This window comes from Anser brachyrhynchus, assembly GCF_964034855.1.
Source record: "Anser brachyrhynchus genome assembly, chromosome: 4".
Taxonomy (NCBI): Eukaryota; Metazoa; Chordata; class Aves; order Anseriformes; family Anatidae; genus Anser; species Anser brachyrhynchus.
The window spans coordinates 70,655,024-70,677,867 of record NC_137698.1 but is presented as its reverse complement, the minus strand read 5'-3'; the positions used below and the strand labels follow the sequence as shown (position 1 = coordinate 70,677,867).

Here is a 22,844-nt window from a genome sequence, read left to right as displayed (position 1 = left end):
GCTGGTTTGAAGTCTGGGGCGAAGGTGGATGAGGAGGTAGCTATCTCAGAGGCCGCAGAGCTTAATTATAATTAATGAGGGAGAAGTAGGGGAATTTCTGCAACTGAAGGTGTGTGTTTACTTCTGTCAAAACTATAGGAGAAGGTAACAGAATGGGGCATAACGCAGGCCAAGCCAAGCTTATTTTAGCGATTACAGTAAGCAAAGACTGATCTATGCTCCTCTGCAGCAGGGAAAGCCCTACAGACTTTTCTTTGTTGACATCTGTGGGTAGGGCATCTCATAGGAAATTAGAACAATATCAAGAAATTTTTTAAAAACTTATTGTTAGAGGCAAAAATTGAGAAAAAAGTACTTTAAAATACTATGACTCGCTTGAGCTTGCTTTCTTCACTTTACAATTATGCTCTAAACCGGGAGTCTTGCATCTCAATTTTCTTGCTTGTGTCATCACAGAAAGAGTTGATCTGCTGTTGCAGTAGCACATATCACCTGTCTGCTCGTGCACAGAGACCAGCACAGGTGCGCTTCCTGGTCTGCCTCTTCATCTTCCACAGATGCAGTGAGATTCCCTGTTTTATGCCTGACTACACGTTGTTAGAGATACTATGTCATTAAATCAAAATTCACTGAAACAGCAATTCCAGTTTTCTGAAGGAAAAACAACTGGAAGCCAAATTACTTGTTCTTCTACCAGTTTGTAACTTCAATGGTGATTTCCCATTTTTAAAAATATCAGTGAGTACAGGTGTCTCATGAAGAAGCTCCAGCTCTCATCATATGATAGCATAGGTGCCATCAGGAGACTGGGTGGAAAATTTGTGTAGAAACGCTCTCTTCATCCCGTCTGATCAATAATTTAAAAAAAAAAAACAACAAAAAACTGAAAACTGGAGTAAAATCTGCATGTGACTGCTTGTCAGTATCTACCATTTCCTGATGTTTTTAAAAATAATTTTAATTCTTCAGCTTTCTCATGCTATGTGTTCTAGAAATAATGTTCAAAAATAATTTTGAGAGGAGATATTAAAGAGACCGTATATGTCACAAAGCTGCTTGTCTTGGAAGTACATGCCAGGAATTTCACCTCTCTGTTTACTGTAGAGATACGTATTAAGGGGTCAGAGTAATTCCCAGAATGAGGAAGTCAAGCTAAAACAGAGTGATGTGGGAAAGTAAGATGGAGGAGAATGAGCTCATGGCAATATTGTATGTAGGCTTTTGAATAGCCTCATATGAGAGGTCTTCAAAAAATTATGTGTATAGAATTCTGGGCTGTATTTGCCGTCTTTGGAAGCATGTGCATTTTATCAATAAAAGAAAGCATAAATACAGACAACGTTACGTCGATTTACAGATTTTATTAGAGGGCTGTCATTTTCAAGTTTTTATCATGATCCAGTACGATAACAGAGCTCTTCAGATTTGTGAGGTGCTTGTAGATGTGTTGAAATGCAATATTCACCCCTGTACTGCCACCCCTTTCAGATTATGCTGCAGTAAGAAGCACTGCAAGAGCCTTTTCATTATTCCAGCCAGCTCCCTCTCAGATTGTAGTCGTAAATCTTTTCAGCCTAGTTGCACTTTCTGAAAAATACTGGGACTCATAAATTAAAAACGAGACGTAGCATCCTGAATAACTTTCACATTTCTGAAAATTTAGCTCACTGAAAAATATTTGCATCCCATCTATTTAGTTTAAATGCCAAAGTTGGTTTGTGTATGTTAGGATTAACGTTTTTCCGGATCTGTTCTCAGCATATGTATTTCTTAATTTGTAGCCTTTAAGCTTAACTTTTCATGTCATGTTTAACTGCTAGAAGGAGCATTTGATTTTTCACATCTGCTTGGAACCTTTTAGGTCTTTTGAGACTGCTGGACTTGCGGCAAGCTCAGCGGGAGGGGTTTTCTGATGGTCTTGCAGATTCCTTAGAGGGCCAAAAACCTTGAGACATGGGAACATGGCTCCTGCCGGAGGCACATGAACCAAGCCGGAATTCACCAGAAAAGCTGAATCACTAGATGAGTAACTGTCCCTAGCAATCAGATGACATAGCATCATGTGTGTTTACCAGGAACAGCTTAAAAAGTAAAAGCTTTGAGGGAAGGAGTTGCTCAGTACAGTAAGCTTTACGTTTTCTGACTAGACATACCTCTGTGTTTGAATATTAAAAAATTGCTGTGCTGTTGGAGCATGTCAAAGATTTGTTGTTTGAGCTTGGAAAATAATGTGCAGTTAATCATAGTAATATTCTCTGGGTTTAAAAATCTACATACTAAGTAACCTGGCATTTCCACATTGTAGATTTCCAGCTTCTTAGCAGTATTGCTTCTTTCCTCTTGCCACTTCTATTAATTAAAATAAAATTTTGTTCCTTCTCTAGCATTAAATCCACTGAAAGCCTGAAGCTCTTGAGCTGGTACTACAAAAGATGAATGATATAATTTGTTGTGCATACATATAGTATTGGAAAAACATAAAAGCAAATAAAAATATGCCTAGATAGCTGCAATGAGACATGTTCTATGCTTCCATACATCCAGTCTTAATGTTTGAAAAGATAAGGGCATTCGTTACTTACATCAAACAGAACAGATGAAGGCAAGAAGACAGAATGTAACTAGCTTCATCAAATGTGAAATAGTTTTAGCTTGTGAATAAATGTCTGTGTTGCTGAATTTCATTATGATGCTATAAAAATTTGTGGCTATCACAGGAGAATGTAAAACTCCGTTGTAGTATTTAAATCTATCCATTGAATGGGAAATACTTGTGTAATAGTTTTCCAACAGCAAGAATAGCTTTAGAGGACCAGCTGGACACTCACATTCTTCTACTGCTAGAACTGGAACAGTAAAAAAAAAAACAACAAAAACTTGCAAAAGGACATGGAGAAGGATTTTTGTCATGCTTTCCTTACTATGTAGAAATAGAGCTAAAAGGTGCAGAATTTTGTTTTCTTGACCGGTTATGTATGTAGTTATTATTCAGACATAAAGACAGTATTTCAGTCTATTCTAGATTCTAGCCTCAAACAGAATTGTTGTTTGTATAGCACTTAATTGATAATGTTCAATACAAAGGGAGGTTGGCTTTTCCATCAGTTGGTGCTCCGTGAATGTGTTTGAAATTACAGTTAGCCTTCCTGATGATCTCTCAGTAGTTATTCAAAAAGATAAAGGCAAACTACAGCTTATTTGCCAATACGTCAAGCTAAAAAGAAGAACAGAAGTGGAACTGGGAATTTTATGCTGTGAGAGAACAAAAATTGTGACTTAGTCTTTATCACACAAGAAATACAATTATTGTTTGCTAGAAAACACTATAGCCCTTTTTCTAGTGTAATATTTCTTTCTTTACTCCTTCCATTTACCACTGTATATGTTTATACATTTAACTAGGATGTTTAAACAGAATACAAACTGTAGTTTGTTGTTTATTTTTTGTGTGATGTTTAGTAATCCAAGTGCATATCTGAAGGAGAAACATGGTGATAATTTTTTTCTTCTTTTTCTTCTTCTTTTAAGGCTCCTGCTAAGAAAGATTCAACTCAAAGTACCATCAAAGATGACAAAGTCCATCTGTTGAAGTATAATATAGGAGATCTAGTGTGGTCAAAAGTGTCTGGTTTTCCATGGTGGCCATGTATGGTTTCTGCTGATCCTGTTCTCCATGCTTACACTAAACTAAAAGGTATGTCAGCGATCCTACAAACATCCAACTTTCTTTCATGCTTATGTAAATATTATTTTGGAAAAGTTCTGTTCTTCATTCTGTCTATTCTGTTGTATCAGTAACTGAACCAGTTTGTCGCTGTCAGGAAGAATGTTAAAATGATGCAAGCACTGTTCTTGAGCATATAGTGGCTTGAGTTTATTTCACTGTGTTTTTTTTTTAAACTCTGAACACTCTCTGAAGGATATCAAAATTGTGATCTGTGAAATTGGTTGAAGTCTTATTAAAAAAAATTATCTGCTGATACATATTTCCCATTGGTTTTATGGTGATGCTTGGAGAAGTGACATGGGCTAAAAAATTTATTGAAAGCTAATGGGAGTTAAATACTCCTGATGATTATGCTTTACTAAAAGCAATTCCTAATTCAGCCTGCTTAATTTTCTGTGATTCGTAGAATCAATAGGTATCTACAGACATTAGTTGATTCTAAATGCAGGCACTACTGAGTGTTAATGTAATTCTTAAGTAGAAATTGTACCCATTTCTTCATCTCATTTGCAGTTTCTTACTCTGTTCTGAAACTTTCAGAGTTTATCTGTACTGCTTGTAGAATGATAAAGTAATGTAGGTTGGAAAGGACCCCTAGAAGTTGTAAGTTCTCCAAGCTAAACCAGGTTGCACAGGGCCTTGTCCAGTGAAATATTTAATGCCTTCAAGGATGGAGATTGCACAGACTTTTGTATTAGCACTGCGTGAATCCAGGGAAAGTCTGGCTCAGTCTTCTCTGTATCCTTCTCCATTAAGCAGCTAAAGACAGCAGTAAGATCTCTCTAAAGCTCAGTGGGTTGTTTGCTCTGGTTTAGTTGGTTTTGGTTTTGGTTTTGGTTTCCTGAGACTTAAAAAGCTCCCTGAACATCTTATTGTACATATTGTGCTCCAGCTCCCTAATCACCTTGTTAGCCCTCCACTGGACTGCCTGTAATATGTCAGTGTCTTCACTGTACTGGGGAACCCAAAACTAGATATGGTATTCCAGATGTGATCTCACAGGTGCTGAATAGAGGGGAATAAGCCTCTTTGGTTTATCTGACCTGCTGGCTATATTCTTGCCACTTGTATAGTCGACAAGTATGTGGCCTTCTTCACTACAAGGTTTTGCAGTTGGCTCATGTTCAATTTGAGGTCCACAGGGACCCCACATCTTTTTTGCTCCACCAATGTGGAGGGATTGTGGAAATGAGAGTGATCTTGACACTTTGAGGGAATGGTCTGAAAAAAATGCAATTCAGTAGGAATAAATGGTAGTGGTTTTTTTTTTTTTTTCAGTGGTAAAAGATCATGCTAGGAAGTGAGTGGAAAGCTGCATTTCTGAAGAAAAGAATCTGAGAGTCATAATAACACGGTGTAGTTTTCCCTGCAGAGAGACCAAAGTTACACTGACGTATAAATAGTGCTGTTTATAAAATGCATCGAGTAGATCCTTTGCTTTTTCAGTGGCAGCATGGCCTCAGCAGGAGTACATTGTTCATTTCATCTAGTTTGGGCTATCTCATTTGAAGAGATGTGGACCAAATGGAGAAGGTGCTGAGGAGAACGTGAACACAAATGTAGGTGTCTGTGTGTGAGGACAAACAGAAGGAACTGGGGCTCTTTAAGCTGACAAGGAGGAGCTAAAGAAGAAGCATGTTAACTGGCCTTAAATAACACAAGTTACGTGCAAAGAAGAAAAAACATAAATTCTTCTTACTCTGAGAACAAGACAGCTTTGTAACAATGAATATTTAGACTGCATACTAAGAGCAACTTGGAAGTGAAAGATAGTGACACGCTGGAATGAGTTGCCTGGAGAGACTGTGATCTCATTCACAGTAGGTTTTTAAGAACAAATTGAAGGAGGATCTCTAGGATTATAGATAGACTCAATGTTGATAGTAAACTAAATGGTTTCTTGAAATCCCCTTCAAACATCCGTGAAATTGCTAAAATGGCTGTTAAAGACTTCTCAGGCAAATATTTCATATAGCAGTCTTTCAGAGTTGATCAGGCAGTCCCTGTGGTTGTAGTCTTTGACTATTTAGTCTACTGTGACATAGAAGAGCTGGATTTTGAGAGAAATAGAGCTGTTTTATTTCCTAACTAAATTATTCTGCTCCTTGAAAGGAGCAAGATTCACGCTTCATTATCAAGCATGGTGGCTTTTTAAAGGAAACTATAAAAACAAATTTAGCAAACAAGCAGTGTCATACCTGTGAGTGCAGCCTGTGGACTGCTAACAGAACGAGGAGCCCACATACTTTAAGCCATTAAATTTCATCTCTTTGAAATAATATATATATGAGGAGCATTTCAGATATTTACTCTGGAGTTGATTTGGGGCTTGCCTTGTCCTTCAGGAAGTACATATGTATAAACCTCCACCTTTGACTCATGTTCAACTTGCCGTCAACCAGAACCACCAGTTCCCTTTCAGCCTCTCATGCCCCACTCTCTACGTACAGCCAGGGTTGCCCCATCCCAGGTGCAGAATCTGGCACTTGCTTTTGTTAAACTTCATGCAGTTGGTGATTGCCCCGCCCTCTAATTTGTCCAGATCTCTCTGCAAGGCCTCTCCACCCTTGAGGGAATCAACAGTTCTTCCCAGTTCAGTGTCATCCACAAACTTAACTTAGTATACCTTCGAGTCCTGCACCCAAGTCATTTTTGAAAACATTAAAGAGAACTGGCGCTAAAATGGAGTCCTGAAGAACCCCACTAGTGACTGACTGACAGCCTGATGTAACCCCATTTACTGGAACCCTTTGAGCCTGACCCATCAGCCAAGTGTTCACCTATTTCATGAGGTTTTTGTCTAGCTTTATGCTGGACATTTCCTCTAGAAGGATACTGTGAGAAACAGTATCAAAAGCTTTTCTGAAATCCAAAAAGATTACATCAGCTAGCTTCTCTTGGTCACCAAGGTGGGTGTCCTTGTCATAAAAGGCAATTAAGTTCTTTAAACAGGACATTACCGTCATGAACTCATGTTGGCTATGACCAATGACTGCATTGTCTTTCAGGTGATTTTCAATAACTCCCAGAATAATCTTCTCCATAATATTATCAGGCACTGAAGTGAGACTGACAGGCCTGTAACTACCAGGGTCTTCTTTCTTGCCCTTCTTGAAAATTGGAACTATGTTTGCCAGCTTCCAGTCAACTGGGACCACTCCAGATTCCCAAGACCGTTGCCATTACAATGGCAAACAGCATCTCTGTAGGCCTCCCATGTTGCCTGACCTTGCTTCCAGTGGCAATACACTTTTTTCCACCTAAGCTCTAGAAGAGTTTAGCCAACCCAACCTTCTGCTCCACCTGCTTGACTTTGGACATTTTGGAATTGCCTGTTCCTGTGCTCTTAAGAGGTGGTACTTCAAAACTTACTGGCACTGTTGGACCCAACTGTTTACAAAAGCAGTTTCCCAGGGGATCTTACTAACCAGTTCCCTGAAACAGCCTGAAGTCTGCTCTCCCCATATCCAGGGTTGAGGTTTTGGTGGCAGTTTCCTCCTATCACCAAAGATTTTAAACTTGACTACATTTGTGGTCACTATGGCCAAGATGGCCACCAGTCACCACTTCACCCATGAGACCTTCTCTGTTCACAAACAACATATCTAGGAGGGCACCTTTCCTAGTCAGCTCCCTTAGTACCTGTATCAAGAAGTTATCATCAAGGTATTTTAGGAATCTCATGGACCTGTTTGTATCAGCTGTGTGGTATTCCCAGTTAATGTCTGGCAAGTTAAAGTCACCCATAGAAGAAGGGCAGCTGATCTAGAGGTATCTCTTAGTTCCTTAAAGAATAATTCATCCTGGCTGGGTGATCTATAGTAGACTCCTACAGCAACATCTCCACTTTTTTTACTTGTCCCTTAATCCTTACCCAGAGGTTCTCAGCCATGTCATCACCACCTGCAAGCTCCTTACAGCTCAGCCCCTCCATTACATACAGCACGAGCCTCACCTGCCCTGCCTATCCCTTCTGAAGAGCCTGTAACCATCCATCGTAACAAATCAGCCACAGGACTCTTCCCACCGGATTTTGTTTGTGCCAACGATGTTGTGGCTTTGGGACTGAGCCAAGGCTTCTAGCTCCTCTTGCTTGTTCCTCATGCTGTGTGCTTAGGTGTAGAAACATTTTAAATGTGCTTCATTTTACCCAACACCTTGTGGAGCAGACTGAAGAATCTCACTAGTATGCAGTCCCTCAAATTTTGTCATGCAGTCCCATAGCTTATCACTGGTGTGCCTCATTTTATCCTTTTCCCCTTTCAAATCTAGCTTAAAATTTTTTCAATCAGCCCTGCTAACTCCTCTGCAAAAATCCTTTTCCTGCTCTGAGAAAGGCAGATCCCATTAAGCACCTGCTGGCCTGGTGTTGTGTAGACCACCCCATGATCGAGAAACCCAAAATTCTGCTGGTGACACCAGCCTTGCAGCCATGTATTGATCAACTGGGTCTGCCTCTTCCTTTCAGTATTGTTCCCTGCTACTGGAGGGATAGAGGAAAACACTAGCTGTGCAGTTGATCCTTTAACCAGTTTCCCCAAGGTCCCGTTTGATTGCCATTGGACTTCTCTTTGCTACTTCATCACTGCCAACATAAGAAAACAATGATCAAAGGGCCGTACCAGGCCAGTGAGTTTTCTAGTAACATCTCTTACCCGGACCCCAGGGAGGCAGCAGGCATCTCTGTGGGTTGGGTCCGGTTGGCATATCAGTTTTGGGCACCACAGTACAGAAAGGACATAAAACTATTATGTTGCGTCCAAAGGAGGGATACAAAGAGGGTGAGGGGTCTGGAGGGGGAGGTGTATGAGGAGCAGCTGAGGTCCCTTGGTTTGTTCAGCCCAGAGCAGAGCAGGCCGAGGGGAGGCCTCATGGCGGCCTGCAGCTCCCTCACGGGGGGAGCGGAGGGGCAGGCGCTGAGCTCTGCTCTCTGGGGACAGCGACAGGACCCGAGGGAACGGCATGGAGCTGGGACAGGGGAGGGTCAGGCTGGGTGTCAGGAAAAGGTTCTGCACCCAGAGGGTGGTCGGGCACTGGGACAGGCTCCCCAGGGCAGTGGTCATAGCACCGAGCTGCCAGAGTTCAAGGAGTGTTTGGACAACGCTCTCAGACACATGGTCTGATTTTTGTGTGGTCCTGTGTGGAGCCAGGAGTTGGGCTCAATGATCCTGGTGGGTCCCTTCCAACTCAGGATATTCTGTGATTTTATGATTCTCCCTGCACACCCAACCGTACAAACTGCCACACCATGCCCTGTTAGTCCACCCTGATCGCAGCACTCCCTGAACCTTCCTTGTAGGAAACCCCCGTGTTCACCACAATCCCTTGCTCTGCTGCAGAACATGCATGCACCCGAGGTGATCGCCTCAGCGAGTGACTAACAGTAGTGGTGGGTCCGGCACAACGCTCTGCCAGAACTTCAGCAACTCGTGGTTCGAGGATTCTGTGAGCCCAAAATGGTGACTGGGTATTTAGCAAGCCATAGTGATGTCCTTTATTTCATCCAGGAGTGTTATGAAATCAGACCACAGAAGGTACCTGCAGATTCAAAAATAGGTTTGATTATTCTAATGGTAGACACTATTATTTAGACTAATTAATTCGGCAGTTACAGCCATCCAACATTATATTGCAAAAGGAAGAGAGCATGTGTGTCTTCTTGGAACTGGGCTGTTGGATGATCAAAGGCAGATTTTAACAGGTGGTCGTAAATGTAGCATGTGCCATCTCTGTCAGCAGCTAGGACATCCTGGTTAAATACAAAATGTATCCTTTATTTCATCTGTGGTTAATTCACTGGAGCTCAGTAGTCCCTAGTTAAGAGGAATTTTACTAATGGGGACAAAATAATTACTGTTAGAGAATTGTTCCTTGTTGTGCCTTGTTGGAACATGTATTAGGCCACTGGATTGTGTCTTTGACACATACAGTCCTGAGACCTTTACCTATGCCATTCCTCTAGAGTCTCATACCTGATCTCAGATGAGTCACTATCATTCTTGTAGCTCTCGTGTACGTAGTATATATGTCTGTAATGGTTAGTAAAACTTCGGCTCATACCATTAATTAGGTTGATTTCATATTACTGTTCCAGATGCCACATCTTGAGGCAAGATCAAACCTCTTGAAACATAATTATTGGCTGAGTAATTACAAAAAGAGAGTTCTTTCGAAGTCTAGAAAACCGAGTAATAATAGTGTATGAGGCAATCAGCTAGAAGTATTTGCTGACTAAATCAGAAGGTATGCTGTGAGTGAATAACCTAACAAAATCTAGACCTAGTTTGAAAACATCTGTTGCAGATGACCATGGCTGTTATTTGTTCTTACCGCACAGAAATCCTTCCCTGATTTCCTTTTCCTCCCAGACTACATCTTAGACATACTAATATGGTAATACCTTGAAGAACTGTATACAGAATACTGTAGGGTGGATAGCTGATCCTTTCTAGCAGTGCTGACAACCACAGAAGTGTAGCTCATCACAGTAAAACTTTTTTTTTGAAATGATACCCTAATTTGAACACTTAGCAGACAATAAATCTGCAAGATTTTATGAAGGAGATGCTAGAGGACCTTTAAAGTCTGATTCTCTTACCTATGCCATCTGCCATTTAGAAGTTGGTTGTTAACTCTGAACTCCCCCATGAATTTTGAAGGTGTTAGCTTCCCCCTTCACTGTAGAATAGCTGAGATCTTTAGTAGGGGAAGGTCGTATGCCTATTTCTTACTACAGTGAGCCAGTATTCCTCTTTACAATCTTAGAAAGATATTTCTTGTCTAGATTTCAGAATTGTTCATCTTCCCATTCTCCGTTCCACCACACAAATCCTTTTCCATTCTTGCTTTGATTCCCTAAAAGCTTGGTTAATATGCAGTTGTGATCACAACTGTTAAAATCAGCTGAAGCATGTGTTGTTTTTTTTCAAGAATATTAAAAGATAAGGTTTAGACAGATTGGAGATGAGGCTGAGTGCACAGGCTATCCAAGATTTTAAAATCTGAATTTTGTATTGATTTTCACATGCAGCATTTTCAGAAAGATCCAGGCTTACATATAAGTTAATATACATAGAAAACACTGACAGATGATTGTAACTTTAAGTTCATTTAGCACAGCTTATTTTTGTTTGTATTAAACAGGTCAGCTTTTATGTCAAACTTAATAGCTTAACTCAGAGACTTTCAACCCAGTAAGTGGATTTTTGAAAGGTAAACAGTTGTACTGTGCTTTGGTCATTGTGGTAGCTATAGCAGCTTATTAGAAGTACAGAGAACAACATAAGTTGGGTCTTAAATGCTTTATTAAATTATTTTTCAGGACAGAAAAAGAGCTTTCGTCAATATCATGTTCAGTTTTTTGGAGATGCCCCAGAGCGAGCCTGGATATTTGAGAAGAGCCTTGTGCCATTCAAAGAAAAAGACCAGTTTGAACAATTATGCCAGGAAAGTGCAAAACAAGCCCTCACTAAAGCAGAGAAAATAAAGGTAAGAAGTTTCCAAATAAGGCAAGATGTGCATTTTTTTTTTTAATTTTTCTATTATATGTATAGATGTAAACAGATATTCTAGGAAGCTTTTAAGATGGCTTGTTTTACAGAGTCTTGTAGTCTTACATTTCACGTACAGATGCAAAGCTTGTTATGACTTCTCACTGTTAACTATTACTTATTAAATATGTTAATAAATAACTGTTACTTACTAAAAAGGAGTACTGCTCTGCTTTGTCATTGGTTCATACATGGTATCAGTACTATCAAATACAATTCCATTTGAGTGTCTGAATTGTAATTATACATTACACTTAGTCTCTTGAAATTGTTTTTTGTTAATGTTGGTATTCTGGAATCAAAAGCGAGGAAATTTCTCACACAGTCTTCTTACCTTGCAGATGTTAAAACCTGTTTCAGGGAAACTGCGGCCGCAGTGGGAGATGGGTGTTAAGCAAGCAAGTGAAGCAGTAAGCATGACAGTGGAAGAGCGGAAGGCCAAGTACACCTTCATCTACATTAGGGACAGACCTCATCTTAATCCTCGAGTGGCAAAGGAAGTTGGCATTGCTGTGGAGCCGTTAGAGGAGATAGATGAGTCATCTTACTCAAACGAAGAAACGACTGAAAATCTGAAATCAATGAAGGAGTCTGGCATTCCTAACAAGAGGAGGAGAAGGACATCAAAATTGTCTGCCACTGATGATACACAAGAAAGCAGTCAGTCGGGGACTAAGAATACTACTCCTCAAAAGTCATCTGATCACGCAGAATCCAAAAGAGGGATAGGCTCCCCTCTCAATAGAAAGAAAACTCCAGCATCTACTCCACGAAGCAGAAAGGGCGATGCAGTATCTCAGTTTTTGGTCTTTTGTCAAAAGCACAGAGATGAGGTTAGTCTCTTTTAGCTCTTACTTCACTTTAGTTGACAAAAGCTAATTGTTACGATTGAATCCATAATATTCTGGGTTTGAGGAGGTGTGCCTGCATGAAATCTTGGTCTAGACAGTAACAGAGAAAGGAGGAAATGTGGATAAGTAAACAAAATAGTGACAGTGCCATTTTGCTTTAAGCATGTCACATTAGTATCTTCCTACATAATCTAACATGTTATCTTCCTACATAATCCAACAGTCCTTTTTCTTAGCTTTAATTTTTTAATATACATAAAATATAGTAGATATGCATACATATGCTCAGGCAAATATAAAAAAGGTTATGCAGTTTATGGCCATCTACTTATAGCTAGCTTGTACATTCTTTTTGATCACGTGGCTCAAATCATACAGTGTATTCCCTTGTCTTCAAACTCCTCAAAAACTACATTTGCCTACCTAGAATCCTTTGCTGAACTTCAAAAGAAGCTTCAGCAGTTACCAAAGCATGTGACAGTGACTGTCAGTGTGCAATCAGCTGGGACAGAAGCTAGGCCTTTTTGAGAGTATTACACTCTGTGGCAAGGTAGATTAAATAACTACTTTAATACCAACATTTCTTATGAAGACTGCTAGAGGCATAAAAGCAGTACCACTGTTCTAGCTCATTACTTTAAAATTATGAACATCTGAACAACAATCATGAGCAACCCTTTGCAGTACAATTCCATGCACTGGAAGAATCATCAGTTTTGATGTTTTATTTTAGTTGTACTCTTCTGTAACACTCACAAAGGGATCAGAAAGTTAGAGATTACTTAAATTGTCTTTAACTGTTGATTTGTTGACTTCATTGTAAGATATTTGTATTAGAAAATATTAACAAATCTGAACTTTATGAAGAAAAATTGAAAAACAGATTTTGTTCTAAGGAAATAAATTAGTAGTAGTTCAACTTAAGGATCTTTTTAGATCATTGCAACTCAAGATCCTCTTGGGAGTTAAAATGAACACAGTGTACATATAGCATTTTGTGGATTTGGTTCACTTGAGAAAAACATTAGCAGTTCAGTTTGCTGGCTCCGGAAACAAGAGGGTTTTGTACCCGGACTATTAAATACCAATTTTGAAATATTCATTATGAAAAGTTGTATGGGAAAAACATCTGTCTCATGTTTGAGAGAAGTGAGTTCTGTTTCCAGTTCTTCTGTAAGTAACTTGTGTAATGGCAAGAGGGCATTTCCTTGGCCTTTAAGGTAGGTAGCAAGAAGTCTTGTGCAGTATTGAGGCATATGAAATTACTTCTCTGGAAGAAATTAGATTTTTATGATTGGTTTTATGGACTCTTAGCTGAACTCATCCTACTACAGAAGAGACATGCTGTGTCTCTGATGTTACATTGCTATTTTCTGCACCAGTTATCAAGTTTCATTCCCTTCTATGGTTATACTGTAGCTTTCAACGTAATAGATGGAAAATGCAAAGAATATTACAATATTTGACATAGAAGAATTGATTTGTCTTCAGTGTCACTTTGGGAAACTGAAAAACTTACATAAACTTGAAAATCACACTGATGATAATGTTTAATATTACACAGAGTTATATAAGTAAAAGGAAATAAGTTTCAAAATACTACATATATCTTGAGAGAGGACATCCTACCATTTCTGCCTAGAATACCTTTTAATAAAATCAGTCATGAAAACCCAAATCCACGATTATGTGATTGATGCTGTTAGATACAGAAGCATTTCTGTGCATGGAACAGATGTAGGTTATAAAAACAGCAGATAACAGACAGCTGCAGCCAACAGTCCCTCTAACAGATTAAGATCATTAGAGCCTGTTTTTTCCTTTCTCTTGATGTGAGGAGGGCTAGCAAAGAAGGTAAATACAATTTTAGATATTTACGCTTCTTGCACTAAACCTGTTACCTAAGTTTAGTTAACTCTTCAGGCCTGTCGGGTTGCTTTTAAAAGGGCAGTTCTGTGGCTTTGGTGGAAGGTGGAAATTGTATGCAAACGAACATTCAGTGTTTTCCTTTCTCTTTGGCGTATCTGGTTCAACTTGTGTAGTTTGCTTTCCATCCAAGAGACTTTTTTTTTTTCCTCTTGTTTTAGTTATTCTGATATTTTAGATGTAGTGATAACATCAGCTAAAAAACAGACCTCTTTTTGACCCATTTGTATTGGTGGCATCTGAGAGATCAGAGTATAGTTCCTTATGTAGTTACATAAATATATTAAGGAGAAAGTAAAACTGGATCCAGAAGAGGTTCTCTGGCTCCCAGACTTGGGAAGAGATGAAGGGAATGACTAAAGACTTCTCATTCAGGGCCTCTAATAATCACACGGTATCTTAAAAGTAGAGATGTTTCTGCTGTGTTTTGTTTGGAGTCCAGATTTATATGGTAGTAGGATTCGTGTATCAGTTTGGTTTTATTATTTACTACTTTTTGCGTTACTTTTCTGAGGATAGAACAGTGAGAAATAGTTGAAATTTTCAGAAATTAATGGCGGCTGCTTGAAGCCTGGAATTGCTGCTGGAGAATGGTTTTAGTAGGCATGCTTCCCTGAAGAGAGGAGGCATTGAAAACTTGGACCACTTTCATAGTTGTAGTGATATGTTAAGTATTTCATGCTGTCACCAAAGGAATTCAGCTGTATCTTGTACTGTTGGCATTCTTGTGGACTTCCTCTGTGAAATAAAACCACCATGACAGTTACAAGGGAGTGTCTGACTTGAGATGAAGATATTCAGTGAGAGACAGACAGTTCTACTGTTCGTATGAATACATTGATTTGGGCCTTGAGACTGTTTGGAGGTAAATTAAGAAATAAGTTCGTTAGTAGGGTGTACAATTGAAGATTTCTGCATATATAAGAATCTGTTTAACATCTAGACAAATGAGTGAAGGTAATATGCTTGGATGAGCAGTATGTGCCTGACCTAAGTACCATGTTTTCCATACCTTTAGTAATATTAATTCCCAGATCCAAGAAAAGATCTTCCATTTTCTTCTGTAGCATATTTAGACTTTTAGAAATACTGTGGAGAAGTGCATGATTTTCACATGTACTGTTTCCACTACGTATGCCAGGAATCGAGTATTACACCGTGAAGACTTTGGAGAAGACTGTTGGGCAGTCCTTCTTTGTGCAGCTTCCCTCATTAAGAGCCATGGGTTTCTCTTGCCTGCCATTTCACAGCACTCCTAATTGACAGTTGTTTTTGTTCGTATTTCGGTGGGACTGGAGGTGACACTAAACTGCATATTGTTTGTATGAACAGAGCTAGTTGTTTGTTTGAAAATGAAATAACTCAATGCCCTAGTTGGGCAGAATGAGCTATGCACTCAGCAGACAGTGGTCAAAATTGATGTTAAATTGGTTGCCTGAAGAGGTGAGATCTGTGGGAGATGTTTCTTGTGGGTCTGTGTTCTCCCCTCTCAATAACTTTTTGGATACTTTGCAATGTTAATCAAACCTTGAACAGAGGCTTCCAAAGGTAGTTATATTCTGCTAGCAAGTATTTTGTGCCAGATAGAAGCAGGAGGACTCCACTTGGGGAAAACGTACAGCATGACTTTCCTTCCTAGACACTGAATAATCCCAACGGGAGGAAGGTCTTACTGTTATTCCAACTCCTGGAGGAGCTTCACTGGTACACTTCGTACACTTGTACCTTGATTGATACCAGGAAATGCAGCGTTAAGACACGTTCTTAGAAGTTAGGTTAATTATTTCCACAGAAAGATTGTCTTTCTGTTCTGTTGAATGGTGTTACTGTTAAAACGTTTGGCTCCGTTGGCCTGCTTTTTATTTTGCTCCGTGGTTTTGGGGTATTGGTTGCATCACTGCAGTAATAAATTGTGGGACTCTGGAGAATGCTGGGTAATGAGGTAGGGACTGAGGGCTGGTTTTAAAGCTACTGTTTCATTTCTGTAGATTTCAGAATCTTAAAGCTTTCTGACTTCTGTGATTTATTAAATCTGTTTTTCCTTAAGTGAAAGTACGAAAATACTGAAGGAGTTTTTTGTTTGTTTGTTTTTAGATAATGGCATTTCTGTGTGTTGAATAAACTTCCTAGGAAGTCTCTTAACTTCCATAATGATGGCTATTATGTATTATGCTTATATTAAGAAAATATTCACAGCTTTTTGAGCTCCCATATACTATTTTGTATAAATAGTATAAAATGATAAATTAATAGAGAAGAATGTTGCGTCAGATGCTAGCTTTTGTAAATCTCTCTGCTAAGATAGGAGTACGTAAAGGAGTACCCCTATGTATAACGAGTTCTCCTGTGGATTGGTGGATGTCCTTGTAGGCAAGCATTTATTCCATTATTGCTTGTCTGTTTTCTGTGGGACAGAATTTAACTTCATCCAGAATTAATAAAAATTTTTGGAATCACCATACCACAAGATCTACTCTTACTCAATTTTCTGAATGTTAAAAGGGCAAATAGATACTTCCAAAACGGTACTTAATACTTCTGAATCTGCTAAAAGATTTTTTAGAGAGAAGTGGCTATTCAAAAAATAAATACAGATCAAAACTGGATACGAAATGTTTGAACGTAGTTCTGTCTGCAGCAGATGTTAGATAACTTATTTGTATCCAGTTTTCCAAAGCAATAGAAGAATATATGCCATTCGTTTCAATGGTCACCTTTTTTTTAATAAAACCCTATTTCTGCATGTATAGGTGGTTGCTGAACATCCAGATGCGTCAAGTGAGGAGATTGAAGAATTGCTTGAATCGCAGTGGAACATGCTTAGTGAAAAACAGAAAGCTCGCTATAACACAAAGTTTGCCATAGTGACCTCTCCCAAATCTGAAGAAGACTCTGGTAAACGTAAAACTGTGCTAGTGTACTCTAACTAAATTTGATATACATAGTGGTGTTAAACTAAGCACATATTTGAGACCTGTAGGGAAAACAGCTTTCACTGTTTTCCAGTTTTAATTCTTGGTGTTTGTGCCAATAGCAAAGGAATGCCAATGGTTACAATAAAAGCAACCCATGAAGTCTACATTTCTTGCTCATTGTTCTGAAAAGTTGTTATATGTAAACCTACTGTTTAGAGATTGCTGATTTCTCATTCTTCTTCTGCCCATAAGCAGCTGCCATTGCGTCCACTGCCTGTTACTAGTGGATGATGGGAAGGGAAGATGAAGTGTTACTACTAGTAAAATCTGAGTGGTTTTTTTTTTTTTAATAGAAGATTTAGGAAATGGTTTTAAAAGTGTAATGAGTGCTACACCTTTTCTTCATATGAATACCTAGAGTATATTACCTCATCAGCATCAACTCAGGAAGAAGTATTCCAAACTTTATTCTGAATCTTTCATCCACTTGGCATTTTATTGTGCTACGCAAAGTTTTTAGGACGTTGTACAAGATTTCAAATACACTTTTTTTTCTTCTTTTTTTGTTGCTTTTGTCTAGCATTTAGTTTTTATTAAGAGTCTTAACTATTTTGCAAAATATTTGAGGATTTTGGAGTCATGTATTTGAGAAAGAAGGAGGAAGATAGTTTGGCATTTGCATGGACTTTATCAAATTTTAATAGATATCACTTTTCAAATTTAAATAGTTTTATAGCACTGTAAGAATGCATACTATGGAAGTATTAGAACCAACAGGTGCTGCTTTGGGCAATGACAAGAATGAGAGGGAGTGTTTGAAAGTTTGTGAGACTTGGAAAAACTTGTATAAAAATGGCAGTCAGTTTTGTTAACTATCTGTGTGTGTGTGAAATAACATCATTTTGTGGAAAATTGAAAAGTTTTTAACTTTAAAATTTAAGTGTCAAATATTTGGATATCAGTTTAAAAGAAAACACATTCTGTATCTCTCAAGGTTCATCATTGAAGAATATTGGAGAGGCCAAACGTAAAGTGTTTCAAGACTCACCTAAAAGGAGATCAAGATCCAGAAGTAATTGAAATTTGTGTTGTGTGCAAATAGTTCATCATTATAAGTAGCTATTGAGTGTATTTTTTTATGTAATCACCCACGTATCATAATCACTTTATTTTATCTCAGATGTTGTCTTCCTTGACGTTAGAATTTTAATGGATCCCAAATTAAATATCTAAACACTGTAGTGCTGAATTTTGTTCACCTTCCTCAGTGTCATATTGCAAGAAATGTAATTGAAATTGTACCTGTACCAGGTGTTTCTAGTACATATATTGTGTACATTTATAGTTATCTACAGATGAAAACATGTCAGTTGACTCGTTCCCCTACCCAAATCCTCTTATCTTAAACTTGGAAGAATATTGTGGGATTTCTTTTTCTGGCTTTTTATAAGTAGCAGGTTCTCCTGGAGCCATTTCAGTCTGTTTTTGTGGATTCAGAGTTTGATAATAGAATATGTCCTAGATTGTTTAGATATGAGCATTAATTTGAAAATTATTCGTATTTTCAAGTTATTTCAAATATTTTTAATATTTGTAACTATTTGTTCCCACTGGAATAGAAGAATGCTTGTAGCTGTAGGGCAATTTTCAGTTAACATAGTTGTGCCCCTGGAGCTTGCAATCTTCATAATAATAATACTCTGTAGCTTCATAAACTAGAGAGTACTGGAAAGTGTAAAAATGTTGTCATTTCATGCTGATGAACCAGACCACTTCCTAAACCTTCATCTGTCTTTTTGAGGTAGAGCAAGTATAAACAATTGCTGAACCTATGGAAAGGGTATGTAGGTTAGTCACTGAGCTTTCATAATTTAGCCAGCTGCTTGGACTTTACAGTGAGTTATCATAAAAATGTGTGAATACGTCCATTTTGGTTTAAAATGACCAAAGTGAATCTGTTCTTAGGATTTTGGTTCACAAAGGAAGGGGATCTTATGGTCTCCCGTACAACATAAGTAAGCTTGTTGGAAAGCATCTGGAATTGCCATTTCCAGAAAGAGAGAATTAATCTGTACAGTTGGTGCTATCTTGTCTATTCCAGAGGCCACTTAATAGGTGTCTCCAGTAACTTCACCAGTATCAACTGGAGAACTCCTGAAGGAGACGTAAACATTTATTCAGTGCTGAGACACTATTATAAAGTGGCAGAGGAGTTAAAAGCTGTATAGATCAAGCATGTGTAGTCTAACAATATGAAACAAATGTTGGGCAGTAATATTCAGATCTTAAACTAGTGCTTTAGTCTTTCTAAAATGAGTATTAAGCAGTTGATTTGGATATGTCTAGAGCTTGCCTTCAGAAAGAGAAACCAGACCTTAGGCATTAAGAGGTCATCAAACTGTGTTAATGTTTAACCGTGTTTTAAAAATAATGACTGAAAGAAAAGTAACTTAAATAACTAGATCAGTTCAAAATAATTTGAAAGTGGGTTTTAGATTATTTTTCATGTAAGTTTCCCCCATCCCCCATCCCAAGGTAACTTACATGGAAATAAAAGAAACCAAAAAAAGAGGACAAAGGAACCTACAGAAGATTTTGAAGTTCAGGAAGCACCTAGGAAAAGACTCAGGATGGATAAACAGAATAATCGGAAGGTAATTATGTTGTTGGTTTGTTTGGGTGGATTTATAGCAGCACCAATCACATTGCTGTAGTTAAGTTTGTCAGCATTTCCATTTTCAGGATAAAAAAGTAATGTGTGTATATCAAACCAAACTGTTGTAAATATTCAGAGAAACATGAGCTTGTTGCCATGGGGTTTCTTCTTTGTCTTTGAGGATGGAAATATAACAAGTTGTTCTTGTTACGTAGACTGTGGTGAAAATGTATGCTGAGAAAGTCTGTTTCCCAAAGGAATGTGCAGAGGCATGACCTTTCAGTATTGTCAGCTTTATAGTTCTTTTTCTTTCCCCGTGAATAAGAATTCAGGAGTGTATACAGGAATGTATACAGGAATCTTTAATATGTTAGTGAATACTGCTTGTAGACTCTCTTGTGGGGAGAGAGGAAAGCAAGTAAAACAAAACAGGAAAACTACTTTTCAGGAACTGGAATGAAGCTTATAGTACATTATAGTGACACACTGCCCAATTGCTTAAGTTAGGAAACTGCAGTAAGTATTACCGTGTCTCTATCATGCAAATCACAAGCTTCTTTTCAGTATAGCTTGCTTGTGACAGTGAGAGTTGTCCTTATGTAGGTCACTAAAACTAGGTATATGGATGTCAGCTCAAATCTTTGAGATGCTCAAGCATAGGTTTATTTAGCTGTGCATTTAGACCAGTGAACTTCGTAGGTTTCACATTTGTCAAGAGTTTAGCTCACAGGTGTTTTCAGATATGTTACAAGAGCACCATACCATAGTGTGAGTATTGCAAACCTCGCTTCAGGACTCAATAGCACGTTGGTTAAATAAAGCAAGCTAGTATAAGGAAGGTAGTAGATTTTTTAAATCAATTCTGGAGGTCACGTTTATAGATGTCAGTTTGTTTGATAAACTGTTCTTTTAGTTGCTTCTGTTGATATGGTGGATATTAGACAATGTTTTTATGTTCAATATAAAAAATATTTAGAATTTCAGATAGCCAGGCTTATTTAGTTTATTAGTAAGGAGTAAGGATAATTCTTAGAGAAGTTTTATTACCTTTGCAGAGAGAAGAACCAAAAGTGTTTTTTGCACTTTTTGCTCTAAAAGGTCAGTCATTGAGTATCCATTTTATATTCTAGGATAAATTTTTGTACCCTTTTTAAACTTGTCTAATTGATTTGAATTGACTATAATGCACTAGATACAGGGAAATATTTAAGTTTATTTATTGCAGTTAATTCCTGCTACGAAGTCCCTGTTTTGACTGTCACCAAAGTTCCTTCTTTACTGTCTGACCTGAATTTGTTTGCAACAATTAGCACAGATTAATCAGAAGTAGAATGAAAGGTGGTTGCAGTATAGTTCACGAAGGGGAGCTTTGGGTATCTTTCAATACCGTGATGCAGGTGTGACAATTAACAGGAAAAAAATAAATGATTGAGATAAGTGATTCTCATAAGATGCATATAACTGATCGAGCTGACTCAGTAATTTGTTACATACATTTAAAAAGTGATGTCCTTTGTCTGGTCAGTTTATCAGAATTAGTTACAAGGAGTCTGGTATGTATAAAAACTATGCAATTCGGAAACTAGATGCATATGGCAGTGTTTTTTGTGCTTCTGTCCACAGATGGGTCAGTTATCATAGAATTGCTGCCTTCCCAGTTTTAATAGATAACCTCTTAGTCTTTTTCCTGCCCCCACCAGCTGTGGGTACTTCTAGCTGTATGTGCTGCTAGTAAAAATGTAGTGAACAACAGCAAAAATGTCCACACAGCGATTCAAAAAAGCAAACACTTAACTATACACCTTCCTTCCTCTAGTCCCAGTTTGCTTGAAGGCTTATGTTAGAATTGCTTTGGATAGGTGAAACTTTGGTGATTTTTCACAACCACTTCTTGCATGAGAGTTGTGCGTTATCCTATCCTTTTCGTCCTCAGCTCTTACATACGAAATCTGAATGTTGTTGCACAAAGTCATAATAGGTATATGAAAGTTATGAAAAAAAATCTTTAGTTCAGTGGTGCTTTCATGACGTATAGAAAATGCACGTTAACACAATGGGAGTTCTGTTAATCCTGTTTTAAATTGAGTGAACTGTACTGTACATTTTCAGTCATTTTACACAGCAGCATCAGTGGTAGGGTGGCTTAGACATCAGTAGAAGTGCATTGTAGCACATCTGTGGTACAGTATCCATTCATATTTGTTTTTACAAAGGAAACCAGTCTCTGGCTTTCAAGGTGTTCACCTGGACATCTTTTATAAAATTGTCAGACAAAGAATATGAAAAAGTATCTAATTCTTTAGAATTTTTTCTTACTGATCATCTGAGCGTTTGGCAGGGTTAAACACTTGGCTACAATTTTAGGGACGTACTATTTGAATGAATTTGTAATATACAAAGAAAAAAACAGTGGCATCATGTGTAAGGAATAGTGTCTAATTTTGACACAGTGTTGACAAAATTTCCCTAGTTTTTGGCCTTTTACTACATTTAATGATAAATTCTCAGTCTGGAGTGACTTTATGCACTCTATATGATCCCTTGAAAATAGTGTTTATATTTTGGAAATGCTGGAACAATCTTAACCATAGTAATTTTAAAAGTGGCACTGCTATAAGTTGTGGAGTTGAAAGCAAGCCTCTGAGACTTAAAATTCTGCATTTATTCTTAAATTTATATACTACTTCTGCAGTTTACCTTTAATAATTAAAGGTTTTAATTTGACCAGTATAGACAAAGAATAGTAAGGGTCATCTACATGTTTTATTTTCATATAGAGCTCCCCTTTTTGATATGCTGAGTTTGGGATGGATAAGTGGGATGCTGGAATATCTTGTTCTTTAATTTTTCTGAATTGTTTATGGGTTTGTACCCTGTGCTGTAGATGAGCTTTAAAAAAATCACTTAAATGGGGCTAGCTTAACTACACCATTCAGATATTTGTAAAGACACTTTCTTTTTAATAACATAAATCCAGAAGTAATTGCCAGTTTTGTCCAACCACTCATAAATTAGGAGTTTTTTTATTTTTTCATATTTTTTTTTGTGACAGAGGGAGACAAGCAATGACAAAACAGCAAAAACAAACTCTACTAAGGTCACAGAAACCTCCTCTTCACAAAAGAACCAGTCAGGTAATGTGGTCAGAATAAGTTTTAATGTAACTTTTTCAATTAAATAATTTTAAAATAAACAGGTTGTCTGAGGCAGCCGCTTAGA

General features: G+C 38.0%; 1 protein-coding gene across 7 annotated transcripts in view; it reads left to right on the top strand.

Moving 5' to 3' along the window:
• The window catches only part of NSD2 (nuclear receptor binding SET domain protein 2), an 80,567-nt gene that overhangs the window by 30,389 nt on the left and 27,334 nt on the right, over positions 1–22,844 (top strand). For all 7 annotated transcript variants that reach the window (XM_080589969.1, XM_080589973.1, XM_080589971.1 and 4 more), the window contains 7 exons: positions 3,529–3,694; positions 11,049–11,215; positions 11,619–12,110; positions 16,805–16,949; positions 17,964–18,041; positions 19,505–19,623; positions 22,678–22,759. In XM_080589969.1, the coding sequence (XP_080446095.1) occupies positions 3,529–3,694; positions 11,049–11,215; positions 11,619–12,110; positions 16,805–16,949; positions 17,964–18,041; positions 19,505–19,623; positions 22,678–22,759 (1,249 nt within the window). The remainder of the gene's footprint in view (positions 1–3,528; positions 3,695–11,048; positions 11,216–11,618; positions 12,111–16,804; positions 16,950–17,963; positions 18,042–19,504; positions 19,624–22,677; positions 22,760–22,844) is intronic.